The 14,812-nt window shown below is 39.6% G+C and overlaps 1 protein-coding gene across 1 annotated transcript in view; it reads left to right on the top strand.

The window, feature by feature from the left end:
- Positions 1-14,812, top strand: part of LOC113666066 (serine/threonine-protein kinase SMG1) — a 41,742-nt gene that overhangs the window by 17,538 nt on the left and 9,392 nt on the right. The window contains exons 37-61 of the mRNA XM_027181825.2: positions 287-472; positions 1,088-1,268; positions 1,716-1,895; positions 2,289-2,671; positions 3,273-3,443; positions 4,056-4,190; positions 4,951-5,045; positions 5,523-5,621; positions 6,091-6,253; positions 6,658-6,738; positions 6,839-6,939; positions 7,359-7,512; positions 7,990-8,109; positions 8,398-8,666; positions 9,091-9,264; positions 9,638-9,737; positions 9,996-10,068; positions 10,253-10,320; positions 10,934-11,038; positions 11,434-11,519; positions 12,030-12,177; positions 12,806-12,899; positions 13,312-13,410; positions 13,736-13,854; positions 14,253-14,345. Of these exons, the coding sequence (XP_027037626.2) occupies positions 287-472; positions 1,088-1,268; positions 1,716-1,895; positions 2,289-2,671; positions 3,273-3,443; positions 4,056-4,190; positions 4,951-5,045; positions 5,523-5,621; positions 6,091-6,253; positions 6,658-6,738; positions 6,839-6,939; positions 7,359-7,512; positions 7,990-8,109; positions 8,398-8,666; positions 9,091-9,264; positions 9,638-9,737; positions 9,996-10,068; positions 10,253-10,320; positions 10,934-11,038; positions 11,434-11,519; positions 12,030-12,177; positions 12,806-12,899; positions 13,312-13,410; positions 13,736-13,854; positions 14,253-14,345 (3,477 nt within the window). The remainder of the gene's footprint in view (positions 1-286; positions 473-1,087; positions 1,269-1,715; positions 1,896-2,288; positions 2,672-3,272; positions 3,444-4,055; positions 4,191-4,950; positions 5,046-5,522; positions 5,622-6,090; positions 6,254-6,657; positions 6,739-6,838; positions 6,940-7,358; positions 7,513-7,989; positions 8,110-8,397; positions 8,667-9,090; positions 9,265-9,637; positions 9,738-9,995; positions 10,069-10,252; positions 10,321-10,933; positions 11,039-11,433; positions 11,520-12,029; positions 12,178-12,805; positions 12,900-13,311; positions 13,411-13,735; positions 13,855-14,252; positions 14,346-14,812) is intronic.

Raw genomic sequence — 14,812 nt, 5'->3', positions numbered from 1 at the left:
AGCGAGAATTATGACCGCCTTCTTTTATTTTAATGGCAGCGGAAGGCTGGGGAGAGAAAGAAATTTGTACCAAGGGGGAGAGCGACGGTCAAAAATAGGGAGAGGAGTGAGGGTGAGGGGAGTGAATATTACTACGCTCCACCAGGAAAATTTCACACTCGAATACTTGCACCTATGACCTGCTTGCTACTTTGAATGCTCCTCCACTGCGCTGTAATAAGAATCTTTATGACATTGAAACCTTTATTTAGGAGATTGTGGCTGAAGTGTGCTTTACATTTTATAGCTGTACGACGACGGACTGGAAAACACCAAGAAACAGCTTTTGACTGTGTGTCCTGGGCTACATGACGCTCAGCCGCAGCTGCTTGAGAATCTGTTGTCAGTGTGGAAAGGTGTTCGAGACAGACTCTTTAAACACTACCATTTTGCTGCCAAGGCATACTTCATGTATCTCAAGATGGGAAGTGAGGTAATTGAAGGACTTGCTGAGTTGCCCTTTCGAGAAAGAGATAGACTGGAGCAGTATGTTATTTAGTTTAATGTCAATTAAGCTAAGTTCAGCTCAAGGCGTTTTCGGTGAGCAGTCTATGTCACAAGTGTTTAGGCTCCTGTGGAATATTGTGACAACGAAGACGTTAGGGCGGCCTTTTTAACCGGTTGTCTTTCACTCTTGGGTGGTCGGTAGCATTTCTTTTAAAGTGTTTTCCCATCCCACTCTGACCTCTGTTTTTCCTTCCACTAAAATAATCACTGTTGACGGGTTGCTTGAATGGAAGCTCGTGGTTGGATTCGGGAATTTGCCAAACATGAAGGCAGTATTCTATCCAGGGTCTGGCTGGACACCCTGTCAACCCTGTGAATACTCAAGCCACCCACGGTTCATTTTCATGCGGGGCAGTGGTTGATTTGCGGTAAATTTTGATGAACACTTGTTTTGGGAAAGTAAGATCCGGTATTTGATTTACCCTTCGTATCCTGCTTTACTCAGAAACCACAGCTTCTCGTCATTGGAAGAGTTTACGAAGCACTGAACGTATTGAAGTTTATAAAATTTATATCAATTGGTTTATTCCTGTCCTTGTAGGATTTGGAAATGTCTTCTGTTAAGAATACAGATCAAAATAAACGCGGGACCAAGAACAGCGACGACGATAGTAACGTGACAGCCACCTTGAGATTGCTGCGTCTCCTTGTCAAACACGCTGGTGAGCTCCGCACTGAACTGGAGGAAGGACTGGTAAAGACTCCTACAAGACCTTGGAAAGGTATAATTTTTCATCGTGAAAGAGCCATAAGGCAGTTTGTGAATCTTAAGGAATTATGCCTTTTGTTTGCCATGTGCAATCCGTGTCATTCTTCTTCATCCTTAAACATAGTCGTTTCTACCCCCCCCCTTTTTTTTTTCTTCCTATTGCAGTGTTTTTTCTGCGGTAATTAACTTCAAATTCCGTAGTTTCCTACATTTTAAGGGTAATTTTGCGCCTATCTGAAAACGGCCGAAAACATTGGACGTTATTTTCGATTGGTTGTTGTAAAATTAACGCCAGACACCCCTTGTTAATGTCAACCGCCAATCATAGCTAAGGAACCAGATTGCAGTATTTTCGATAAAACGCTATTGGATACTTAATCTAGTCAGCTCCTGTCGAATAAACCAAGTAATCTGAAAATTAAAGCAAAAATATTAATTTGTGACTTTGGTGCCCCATCAGACATAACTCCTCAGCTGTTCTCGCGACTGAACCACCCAGAGAGCTATGTGCGGCAGAGTGTATCTGAGTTGCTGTGCCGTGTTGGTCAGGATGCACCACACCTGATAGTGTATCCTGCAGTGGTTGGTTGTTCCACATCTCTCCCAAAGTACTTGCTAAACAAAGGAAAAGAAGGAGAAGGTAGAAATTCCTTGTTAATTCGTCAAGAGGTTGGAAATAACAACAAGAATCTGGGAATATTTAAGAATGAAGGATTTAAGGATTAATAGTACTAATAGTACAGATTAGTGTTGTGTTTCATTTGGTTGGGGTGTAAATGTTACAGATAAAAAACCGTAAAGGTGTTGCTGAGACACTTTTGATTTTTTTTATATCTTATACCAAATCTTACCTCCCTGGTTTCCTACATACCTTTGTGGTTTCGTTAGACATAGGTGGAATTAAACCAAACATTGCAAATTCTAATTGTGTGAGCACTGAACAAGTTCTTGCAAACTATTACGTGCTACATGGGCGAATTAAGACGTCTATTAATCACGTTTTTAATATTTTTTGGGGGGTTATGAATTTTAGGTTTGCTTCCACTTCTTGTGCCCACCGCCACTGATGTACCTTCAGAAAACAGCCAAAATCAAGGTATCCAGACAGGTGAAACGCAAGGTGGCAAGACCGAGAGTGATGCATTAACTACTTGCTACCAGACTATTGTTGAATCCATCAGAACACACAATCCTCAGTTGGTCTCTGAACTTCAGGGATTTATTATGGAACTTCGAAGAATCACTTTGCTATGGGAAGAATTGTGGCATGGATCACTCATGCAGACTCACCATGATGTGACAAGGCGACAACAGCAACTTGAGGATGAGATCAAGCGGGTCAGCGGTAACCAGAATCTGACCAATCATCAGAAGGCTACATTGATTAGAGAAAAACACATTGCTATCATGAAACCAGTGAGTGTTGTGTGTTTTTTTAACTGAAGTTTGCGGCATATTATAAAATGCCCCATTAGAAAAATTAAGCCATCACAGAATTCATATTCAAATGTTGATAACTGAATTTGTCAGTTGATCTTTTACTTATTTTGGGAACTGAAACGTTTCTAGCCATTTTTTTTAATAACGTGGAACGCTTCTAACACCCAAGAAGAAGTGATGAAATTAGGAGATCCTCGCAGCTAAGAACACTACTGAAACGAGTAGTTGTAAATAGGACCTGAAAAAAATTCAGGCCCGTACGGGATTTGAACCCATGAACTCTGCGATACTGGTGCAGCGCTCTACCAATTGAGCTAACAAGCCAACTGGGAGCTGGTCAATGAATTGGGTACAAATAAACATCCAAGTGAATGAAGATTTTAGATATATGAAAATTTCACATATTTGCACTGCGGTGGAGAGATGAAATTAGGAGATTCTCGCAGCTCCAAGAAGAAATTTTGCGTTATTCGCTCTTTAAAATGTCTTTCTCTGTTGACTCTGTTTAGCTGCAAGGCCAACAGGGATCCCTAGAAAGCATATCGCAAAACTGTCCTGTAAATCCTATTTCTTTCAGGTTGTATTTGCAATACAACAGTTGAACAAGATAACCTGCCAAGAACCTGCCACGCCCCATGAGCAGTGGTTCCAGATGAGTTACGATGGTGCTATTCGATCAGCTCTTGATGCTCTACAAAATCCACCAGAGCCCGCAGACCACAGATCCAGCTGGGAGCCATTTAAACAGGTTATTCAAAGTCTTACAAGATGTTACTTTCGTTTTTTTATGTGTTTTTGTGTGTTGATTTTAGCTTTATATGAGGGTTGACTGAACTTCAGTTTCCCAGAGTTTCGTTGTAGTCTGATATTGCTGAAAATAACAGGGTCGGTGGCAAGTTTTAGAGATAATCCATATGGTCGTGTAGGCTGCATCGCACTTAAGTGAATGCCTGGAATAGATAACAAAACTTGGCTAAATAACTGGCCAAGTTCACTGATTGATAATTCCTCCAGTTATACAACTCCAATGAATGTTCCAAGAAGCTGACAAGTGACATTCACGCACGTCACTTCTCTCTCACTTCTTATCTTATTGGACGTTGTATCTTTGACCTTCTTACGGAAACGTTTTCCAGCGCTAATCAATCAGCCTTTGTAAATTGTTTGTCTAAAGCATTCTCAAAGTCTCTTTCCCTTCGCCTTCTTGGTTTTCCATTTTCTCCCTTCCAATTTATCATTCCATGTAAGGAAATCTTTCCTTGAGCATTGCTTCTTCTGACACGACCAAAATACATCGAGAACTTCCTCTCATGTCAGTTACAGCACATGTAATCGTCTTTGTTGTTTTTTACACCTGCAGCTTCTGCAAGCCTTTCAAGCGAGATCACAAAAGCGTTCAGCCTACACTCTTCATATGGATGAGATCAGTCCTGCATTGTCCAGCATGAAAGGCTCTGCAGTATATATGCCAGGCCAGACACATTTCAGTGGAAAGGTAACATTTTTTTTGCTTGTATACATGTGGCACAGGAGATAAAGTGGTTTATAAGCTTAAGTGGTACAGAACTTAATGACTGTGAATATCTGAAAATCATATATGTGGACTGCAGATTAAGAAATGAATATGAAAGCGATCTTCCCAGTAATGAAAACTACTGTAGCAGTGGTGAAAATAAAGCCTGAAAAAGTGTTGTTGTGATTTGAACCCATGACGTCTGCGATATCGATGCAGTGCTCTACCAACACGTGTTCACAGTCATTTATTCATCACTTCACGGGTTTATTGCGAACCAACATATGAACAGCTCTCAGTTAAATTGTTAGCTCAGTCGATAGGCCTCTTTTTTCACTACTGGTTAAGTAGTGTTTATTACTGCGAAGATCGTTTTCATATTCACAGTACTTAATTTCGACTTGGGTTTGAATGTATTGTGTTACAGCAATTTCGTCCATTATATTCAGTTTTACTTCTTATTTGTCACGAAACGTGGTGGTGGTAAGGAATTACCGTCCACATGTTAAAATAACATCTTCAGAACAATTAGACTCCTCTGATAAGTGTTACCAGTTTTGTTCATCTATGGTTTACTTCATGTTTCGTGTGTTGGCTTAATGTTCCTTTACAGTCTTAACAATAACAAATGTCCTTTGAACTAAATTTTGTAACATATCTCCCTTATTGTTGTTCAACGTTGAGCTAACTTGATTGCTTGAATGGCTGTAGCTACATCTAAATACATTTTCATTTCCATTAGATCGTCACCATCGATTCTGTTGTAAGAGAAGTGAACATCCTCCCCACTAAAACCAAACCCAAGAAGCTGGTATTCATTGGATCTGATGGGCAGAGGTGAGAAAACGGGTCTGCCTTATTCTGTTTGCATGAAGGACTCTGTATTAGCAAGATTTGTATACCTGCTGGAAACAAATTTGGAAACAAATTTGGAAACAAATCAGTTGTTATCAAGGTTTTAACTTGTGCTTTATAACCCACTTGTTGATAATCTCCCAAATCTTTCTATGTTTGCCCTAAAAAATTGATTTCTTGCTTGTAGCTCGAGTCCTCTGATTTCAAAACGGAATACGAACTATGCAATTTTTCGTTCACGCCACGACTGAGTTATTCGAAAGAGCTTGTTATGTTTTTTTGAGTCCAAGTGTTTCCTTTCGTGAATGGTGATGAGGGTCAGATGCAAATCTGATATAGAATTAAGAACTTCCAAATGAAGTGCGCGTTAAGAATGGTCCAGAAATGATTCAGTTTACAAATATTTGTGTTTTATTTTCACCTTCTACATTCTGTTCAAATGTTTTCTTTCTTTTTCAGGTACACTTACTTGTTCAAAGGACTTGAAGATCTTCATCTTGATGAGCGAATCATGCAGTTTCTCTCCATCTGTAACAACATGTTTACCCGAGTTGACAGGTGAGAAATTTATTATAAATCGATGTTACTGTCTTACTTGAGGTTTTTAACCTTGGTAGACTACTCTTTGAGCTATCCGGATACACCAAGCTAGAAGAATTAAGTAGATTTAGTGTAATGCATGTAACCTATTCGCTGATTTCGAATACTTTTACGTATCCTCGAATAGATTTAACAGAACACAAGTCATTTTCTAACAGGCAGATCTTTTTTTTTAATTGGCTGAAAGGTGGACAAAATAAGTTTCATTCTCACGCTTTGTCGCTTTTGTAAAACCCAGCTCTAAGTCGCTCTGCCATATCAGGAGTCAGTTATTGCTTGGCAACTGGCACCTGGAAAGAACCAGCATCCCACCCAAGGGATTGGCAATACTTCGAGTCGCTTTATGCCAAGGAAACAGGAACAAGCTTGTGTGATACTGAGCTCGTGAGAGTGAATCTTCATGATTACATATCTTTGCTTTCTTTAGCCACAATTCTCCTCTGTTCTGTGCCCGCCATTACTCGGTCACTCCTCTTGGACCGCGGTCTGGTCTTATTCAGTGGGTAGATGGTGCCGTTCCTGTGTTTGCCTTGTTTAAACGCTGGCAGCAGAGAGAGGCTGCCTCCGCAGCATTGATCAAATCTGCACAGGTAGGGTCAATGTGAAGGCAGTACAAAGCATACGTTCTTAATGTAATGGTTTTTGTTCATTACGTTTTCGTTAGGTAAATGATACTTGCCAACGATTAGTAGTATTGGTGTCACCTTCTCTTAGCAAATAGCTAAAGGGTGTTATCTAGTCAGGGCACATAAACGTGGGAGAATTATATGTACAACGAACGAAACTTTGAACATCTTTGCTTAGGATAACTGATAAATGACACTAAGTTGAATTAAATGACAATGAGTTTTATTTTCATTGTTATCATCTCCTCCTTGATGTGCTTAAATCAAAACTTTGAACGTCTCTACTTATTAACTTAACCTTGTGGTTACCTTTTATTCAACCTAATCTTGAAATGAAAATTGTATGGCGTTTTTTTGTAAAATTTCAGGGTGCGAATCCACAACCTCCTCCCCCTATGAAACCAAGTGAACTATACTATAGCAAAATGACTCCTGCCCTTAAAGAGAAGGTAAGTCTACGCCTTGCTCTGTCAGGACGAAAACATACCAATTTTTCGTTTTATTTCAGTCAGTTCTTGATATAAGAATGATATATTTCATAATTTACAGGGTATTACAGACCTGAACAGCAGAAGAGAGTGGCCACTCGGTGTCATGAAACATGTTTTGGAGGAACTCATGAAGGAAACTCCCAATGATCTTCTGGCCAAGTATGTCACTTCTGTTTTATTGTTACTCCTGCTCTGATATATTCGTATGCCGGAATAACTTGAAAAAAACTACTCAGGGTCGCCCTCTTCCACTGATTTGTAACAGACAATTAACAGCCAAACTCTCCCTCAGTTTGGTTTCTGACTGAAAAGTTGGGACTCTGTAGAACGTCCTCAAGTTGCCTCGAGCCTCTCAGAGGTATTGATCGGGTTTTTCTTTCGGAGGGTCCAACTCCAACGTCTCGCTGCAAACCGGAAGCATATCAGGTTTTTATAAAGGTTGCGGGGGTTGGTACTTGCTCCCTGTGATCCCCGTAACTAAGTGAAAATATTTTGGGAAGTGGCAAAATTGTACAGATTGCAACATAACTTCCTCATTCAAACACTGATTACATGAGACATCTTCGGATCCTCTTTAGAGAGCTATGGTGTTCCAGCACCAGTGCCGCAGAATGGTGGCAGATGACGCAGAGTTATGCTCGGTCTACGGCGGTCATGTCCATGATTGGTTACATTATTGGTCTGGGAGACAGACATCTGGATAACATGCTGGTAGACTTTACAACAGGAGAGGTGAGACATCTTAGTAACTCTTCTCAAATTCTTACTGCGATTTAAGAGGCGTCAAGTGATGAATTCTATTAGAGAATGTATTAAGTTAATGTTTCAGATAAAAACACGAGCCTCAGGTAACTGTGAGTAGTGTGCGGGGCGCACCATGTAAATGGCAAGGGACTGTAAGGAAGTAAAATGTAAAAAAGAAAATCCATAGGAGATTATGTATGGGCACTTCACTTAGATTAACCAACTCTCTGAATAGGCGGTGTTACGAGCGGATCAGGATGATGGAAAGTGGAAATGTGAACCGGAGTTTCAGCTTCAAGTTTCGATCCACTCTGTAACTCTATTGGAGGTTCTTTTTTTCGGTAGCCTGAGGTTCAACAATTTAAGTTCCGCTTTCTCTAGAGACGCTAATACATCGTTATTGGTATAAAGATTTCGTTTTGCATTACATCTTGCTGACACATTATTTGCATAATTTTCTGTTAGGTTGTCCACATTGATTACAACGTATGCTTTGAGAAGGGAAAAGGACTAAGAGTTCCCGAGAAAGTTCCGTTTAGAATGACACCAAACTTAGAGACTGCCTTGGGAGTAACAGGAGTGGAGGTAATGCTTTGTTTTTGCTCAGAAAATAATAGTTCAGATTCATGTGTGTGGGTATTTTTTTTTCTCATGATTATATGATTGATCATCAGGAACTTACGTGGTAAAAGTCGTTTTTCTGACAATGTGATTTCCTGGTTCGACAGTTTGCAACTTTGATTCAATTTATCTCTTACTTTGATTATAACAGATATATTTTCTGTTTAATCCAAAATTCTGAGAAATAATTGTGTTTATTATGACATCGATGGGGTTTTCGAAATAATTTAACAATTTTTTTTTTCTTTTCAGGGAGTTTTCCGTCTATCTTGTGAAGAGGTTTTAAAGATTCTGAAGCAGGGTCGCGAGACACTCCTCACTTTATTGGAAGCTTTTGTTTACGACCCTCTGGTAGACTGGACCACTGCCAATGACACCGCTTTTGCCAGTGCATTTTACGGAGGGGGTGCCCCGGGTGTCACTGACAACAAAGTGAACAAGAAGGAGATGGAAAGAGATGTTACACAGAGTTTGTTTTCTTCACGAGTGGCGGAGATGAAAGTCACTTGGACGAACAACAAGTGAGAATCAAATTAAATGTGATTTTTGAAATTCAAGTGGTTGAATAACTTTATGTCCACTTTGATTTTGTAATCTTCTAACGAGAATGACAAAATCCATGTTTGATTCATATTTGACCAGCTTAGACTGAGTCTTTCGTGTAGTTGTCATTTGGTGTCGTCTTGCATTGTTCCCAAGTACTACTGGTTAGAGAGGAAGTCCTGTTTCACCAATCAAATTGTCAGCTGTAGAGGATATTTAAATGTGATTTTCCATGTAAATTAAAAAATATCCACCATTCTTAGGGGGTTGTACACCTTAGACATCTGGATAAAAAGTCAGTTTTTGTAATTACACTCAAAAACACTCCTTTAGAAAGGGTTTTTCTTGTTACCTTATAAGTATGTAACTTCTAACAGGTGGGTTTAACCTTGAATGAATTAGGGATGAATTGCTCTCTGGCATGACTAAGCTGGATGAACAACTAGATACCTACCTGTCGTCACTGAAGCAGTTAAAATCTATGGACGTGGCTACTGAGGAACTTAAAGATCAGCAAGAGACTCTACAAGCGGCTATTAGTAACCCTCAACATCCCTTACATATGGTACAGGCCAAGTAAGTTGACTCTAATGTTCATAAAGGAAACTATTCATTTGAGTTTCGTGAACAAAAACCGTAGATATCATTCGGAAAAGAGTTAATTCTCACAGCGGCCAATAACAGATTAAACTGCGCGAAACGCGGGAAAACGCGTGTGACTAGGTGGCGATTGGTTTAACTTTTGCCACTGATTAGTTGAGTCGGTGACGCGATTTTTTAGACCAATCAAAATGCGAGGTGATGCAAGACCCATTCAATCCCGAATCACCGTAGGCACTCATTAGAAATTCCTTTACCTACGAAATTCTTTTCTCTTTACCGTCGTCTTGAAATAATTACTCATAGCAATATTTTCTAAGTCTATATGATAGCGTTTTCTTTCTTAAAGATTTGATGAAAAGAAGAAACTGCTGGCCGATCATGATGCAGTTCTCCAAAGCATCAATGAAAAACTTGCCGAATGTCAACAATGGCAGGCTCAGCACAAGGTTAGAACGGTCTCGTTTGTATCAAAGGACGAAGAGATTTATAATAACTTATGCCCTAACTTATAACTTAGGAGGATCGATTTGCCTCAAACTTGTCTCGGGCTGTTTTATATGTTACTCAGTTTGGCTTGATCGATTCAAGTTTGCGAAGTTACATGTATACAGAAGAGGTGTGGTAAACTATGGTTCTGTCCTTTAGTTTTAAGTCATATGATGCTTTAATCTTTGGAATTTAACTTACAACTTTGTTTGCTTTAGGCCGCAATAGAGACTGTTCACGGCCCAAAGCTTGCAGCCCTTGTAGAAGAACTTTATCAACCTCTTGATCTCGGTGAGAAAGAGTACACTTACAATACTAGCAGCAGATCTGATCTTACAATGCTTTGCAATCAGTTTGTTTCCACTTAAGGACGATTAAAATTACCGAGTTTAGATATTCTTGTCGACACGCTCAAAGTCACCTTAAAGATAGCAGTTGCAAAGTATCTCACTTTCTCGCTTGTTTCAATGATCAGGTCTTCCAAGCTTTGCTCCTGCAATCAGTTTCCTACAAGGTGCAGGACAAGGCCACATTGTCAGTCAGGTAAAGATTTCAACAATGATCACTATTACTGCTCTTTGTTCCCGCTCAAAATGGTTTGACGTCAGGAAGATTGTAGGTGTTACGCGTTAGGTTGTGCGAGCCAGGAGCCAAACTGCCCAAACTATCAACTCGTCCCGCTTTCCAGTAATAGCAGCCTCTCGACATTAGATGCTAATACATCGTGGGCAATCTCCTTAACAACTCATCAAGTCTCTATTACTGTATGCTGGTGCCTACTTACACTTTTCGAAAGGGGAAGACATTATTAGGGTACCGTGTTTTTCCAATAAAAAAAAAAAACATGATGACGTCAGCCAGGGTACCAACCATTCGGCCTATGCGCTTCCTGGAAAAAAAAGCTAAAAGAATTTGCAATCTCCCTTCCTATCATCGTTGGTAATACTGCGATTTTTATACTCGATGTGCTGATGCCCTTCTTTCACAAACAGGACTTCTCCAAATTATGGGCGTAAAAGCAAAGTTTCTTAATTTATGTTTTCGCCCAGAAGTCCTTTACCTTAATTCTAACTTAATCAGTTGTCTTTAGTAACATTCCATCCACTGCCATTTTGGTAACATTATTTTTCATTTCTTCAAATTTTTCATTGTGCAGTGCGAGCAGCTTGAAACAGAACTGTCAGGCTTACTTCATCAGAGACGTACCATGTTCCGCTCTTGTTCGGATTTGCTGCGCACCTATGCCACTGTCACATCTCTCGTAAGTTTGCTTCCCCTCTATACATATGGGGTTGTATCTGGTAGGTTTATAAATTAAGCTTGAGATGAGTGGTCTTCGTTTGTTGCAATTGCTGTTGTTTAAACCCTCTTCGACTTGCTATGGCAAAGCCGAAAGTAAAGCAAACACAAATATCAATGATAGGGTGACATCACATGGAGCCAGCGCGAACTCGAGGGAAGAGGCGATTGGTTTCAGTTTTGAACCTGACTTGTCGGGAAGTTGGAGCGAGTTTTAGTGACAAATCTTATAGAGTAAGAAACTAAAAGCAGTGCAGTCCTTTGTAGGTTTCGACACTCAGTTGATGGTCACCCCATACTGTTTTTAACTCCGTGAAGGAATTTTCCTTGCTTAAAGATGATCTTTGTGTCCTGCAGTTTCCATCAGATTATGTACAGCAGAACAGAAGTTTCGAATGGCAGAGTTGGCTTCAGTCTTTAGTGGAAGATTCCTCAACCAAGAAGTATGAATTTTCTCTTGTAATGATAACGAAACGATTATTACTATGGAACTACAATTAGGAAAGAAAGCTTTTAAGGAAAAGATAACTTACATGTTTCCCGTGGGGCTGTGCAGACAACATCTAGCTGTTATCATGTGACCCTTGCGGCCCTCCGTACGCTTGTATTGAAGTAAAAATTTTTAAAAAATCATGTACGCAAGGGCACGAGCAGGACCGGAAAAAGCTGTACAGTGCTCCTAGATGCGGGTTGAAAGAACATTAAAAGCAAGATGTAGAGCAGCATTGTTATGATCAAATGCTACTTGAGAGAGCTAGATAGGGTCAAACAGATATTTGACTCCCGGTCATAAAGCCAAATAGTTTCCTGTCGGGCACTCCTATGTAGTCATTAAGTGTATAATATTTTTATCATCGGTATTCTAGATATTATATTGAAGGTGTAAAGAGAAGCTAATAGTTAATCACCTCAGCGAGTTAATTGGTTATATAGAGCGTATGTTTTTTTTTTAGGTGCCAGGAAGTTATAGAGGAGAGCGACAAGCTGCACAACAAACCTGTGGCGGACAGTCCTCTTACTCTCGCAGAAGTGACTGGGTTTATGACCATGGAGGTGAAACTACAGAGCAGTTTGACAGAACAGAATGCCAAGTTTATTAAGGTATAGGCGTTCGATAAGTTTGTTGATTTAACATCCCGTGGATTGCCTTAGGTGAAGTTGAAAACAGAATAAATTAGCGTTTTCAATAACTTTTAATGAAAGTGGACGTTTTAGATTATTTTGCAACACGGCACAACTGTTATTCAAAGAATAATTCATGATGTTTGTAGACATGAAAATTTCTCCATTCTGATTGGCACAGAGAAATGCAGTTTTAAATGAAAACATAGCAGATTGGGGGTGATTAGTTTGTAGTCGGTTTTACCTTTCCTACTCCGTATGCATTGTTAATTATTTCATAATTATTTCAGTGTACGCGAAGAGCCAAACTAACCTTATGAAAGTGTTATGGGAACTTTTTCGTCAAGTTCTAGCCACTGAAATTACTTTTTTGAGGGTAACATTCAAATTTTCCCCGTCTTTAGTGCTATTTATTTGTTCATTATAAACGAATTTTGATCCATGTTGACCTCACACTCGGTCTTTGAACTATTTATCGAGTTGATCGATCAGCTTTCCCTTCCTCATGTTCCTTGCCATTCTTAATCAAGAAATTCGTTACTATCCAATTTTTTTTTTCAATCACTACATACCAAAATGTTTAAAATCTGATTTGTTTCTTGCACAGTTCTCTGAACGTCGAAAACAAGAGAGTGTCGAGACAGCATTCCTAAGTAAGGCTGTGGGTGAAGCCTATGCTGCTCTGAAAAAGTACATTACAGGTAAATTGATCTACAGTGACTTCAAAATACCCAAAAAGCTGTTCAGTTTTGGGGATAGTTTTGTGTCGGCCACGTGTCCTTTTAACCTTTTCACCCCTAAGAGTAACTGGCGTCTACTTTCTCCTTACACTATGACCCTTGAATTAAATATAGAAGGCTACGAGAATAAAGGAATCTAAGAATCTCCTGATTGTCATACAAATTCTCCCGGTCAGGATCAAAGGAAACGTAAAGCGAACCATGCGGAGAATAGGGACGTTAATGTGCGGGTGTAAAGGTTTAACCACACACTTGGTCATTACATCAATTTGGCTGAGCTTATCATGTGTGTTCAATACAGACCATGCTCTCGCTGATTTCATCTCTATTATTAACGAGTGCATATGGTCACAACTCATGCTGTCATTTCCAGGAAAGCAGCCTGCGTCCTACCGTTGTCTTGCCAGTGTACTGATTACTGCGTTGTGTTCCTTGAACAAGAGGTGTCTGACAATGGAGAACACAGCGAAAGGTGAGGAAGGAAACACAAAACAAAACTGTGGCTTTAAAACTTAGATAGCAGCTCTTCTCACTGTTTTATATGTGTGATAGTAGATTAATAATATGTATAGTTTTGCTTGAGCAAATTTCATAAACCTGATTGTGTGTGATTTCTTTTCATCAACCTTAATTCAAGTATTATGTCGAGTTGAGTGTTCTACTGGGGAGTTTCTGGTAACTGCCACTCTCTCAATGGTTTTCTTAGATGTATTTGTCAGATTTTTTATTCTTTGTTTCATTTATTAGCCGAAAACCATGTTTTAAAATTCTACTACTTTTTTCTTGTTCGCCAATAGTTGCCAAAGACAGGTTATCTGATCTTACATCAAGAGAAGGAGACTGGTTTCTTGACGAGCTATGTTCCATGAGTGGCAATGTCAATCAACTACTGTTGTTATTGAAGGATCATCAAATGGTAAGGGATAACATTACTTGGCTTAACCATTTTCCACACAGGATTATTGAGTGCATAAATTTTTCATTACCTTTCTAGTACACACTCAAACATGCCAAGTTTTGAGAATTGAGATTATCATCTGAGAAATATTGTTTAGATGTTTATCCAAATTCCCCAGTACGAAGCAAAAAAGAAGTAGATTTTCATCAGTTGGCAAATTAATATTCTCATCTCGGGAAGGAAAGGTTTAAGTTTAGAAAGTTTTTTGGGGGTACGAGCCCGTTTGAATTATACTTTCGGAAAAAAAGCGGACTCTCTGAAACTCCAGTTTCCAGCATAAAAAAATTTATTTGGTAAGAAAACGTCACGCAACGGCTGTAGCAGCACTTTAAGTTCAAACCTAATTCACTCAACAGGAGGTAAAAGACGATCAGCAAGCCATTCTTGGGCAAGCACAGAACTCCATGAAAGCTGTTTTCACAGTGCAGAGGGTGTTCATGGCTTTACAGGTATATGATAAATCTTGAAGATACTTAAGTAACTAAACAGTAGATTTTTTGTTGTTGTTTGTACGAGTATGGAAGATGTAGTGGTCCAGAGGGGCCGGATTCCGGGTCGAAAGGTCAAGGATTGAAGCTTAGCCCGGTTATTGTTTTGTGTTCGTCGGCTGTGCTTTTTACTCTCACAGTGCCTGTTTCAACCTAAGAATGAAAAATGAGTACACAGGCAAACTTGAGAAAGTGCTGGAGACTGTCTGCGTTAGACTAGCAATAAGCAATACTCCTTAGAGTCTCCTCATGGTAAAAGCACAGAGCAAAAACGGTATAAAGTTCAGATTGGCTTCAAATACGGATAATGTTACGCAAACTGCTTGGGTCGCTGATATAGTGTCTTACTGATGCTTTGTTTGGCCTCAGGCCATCTGGGGTCTGCTCTGCCACCGCCCTGTCAAGTTTGCATTTGAAACAGAATCGCA

Source organism: Pocillopora damicornis, chromosome 10 (assembly GCF_964200805.1).
Source record: "Pocillopora damicornis chromosome 10, jaPocDami1.2, whole genome shotgun sequence".
Classification (NCBI taxonomy): Eukaryota; Metazoa; Cnidaria; class Anthozoa; order Scleractinia; family Pocilloporidae; genus Pocillopora; species Pocillopora damicornis.
This window is presented reverse-complemented; position numbering and strand designations above follow the sequence as displayed.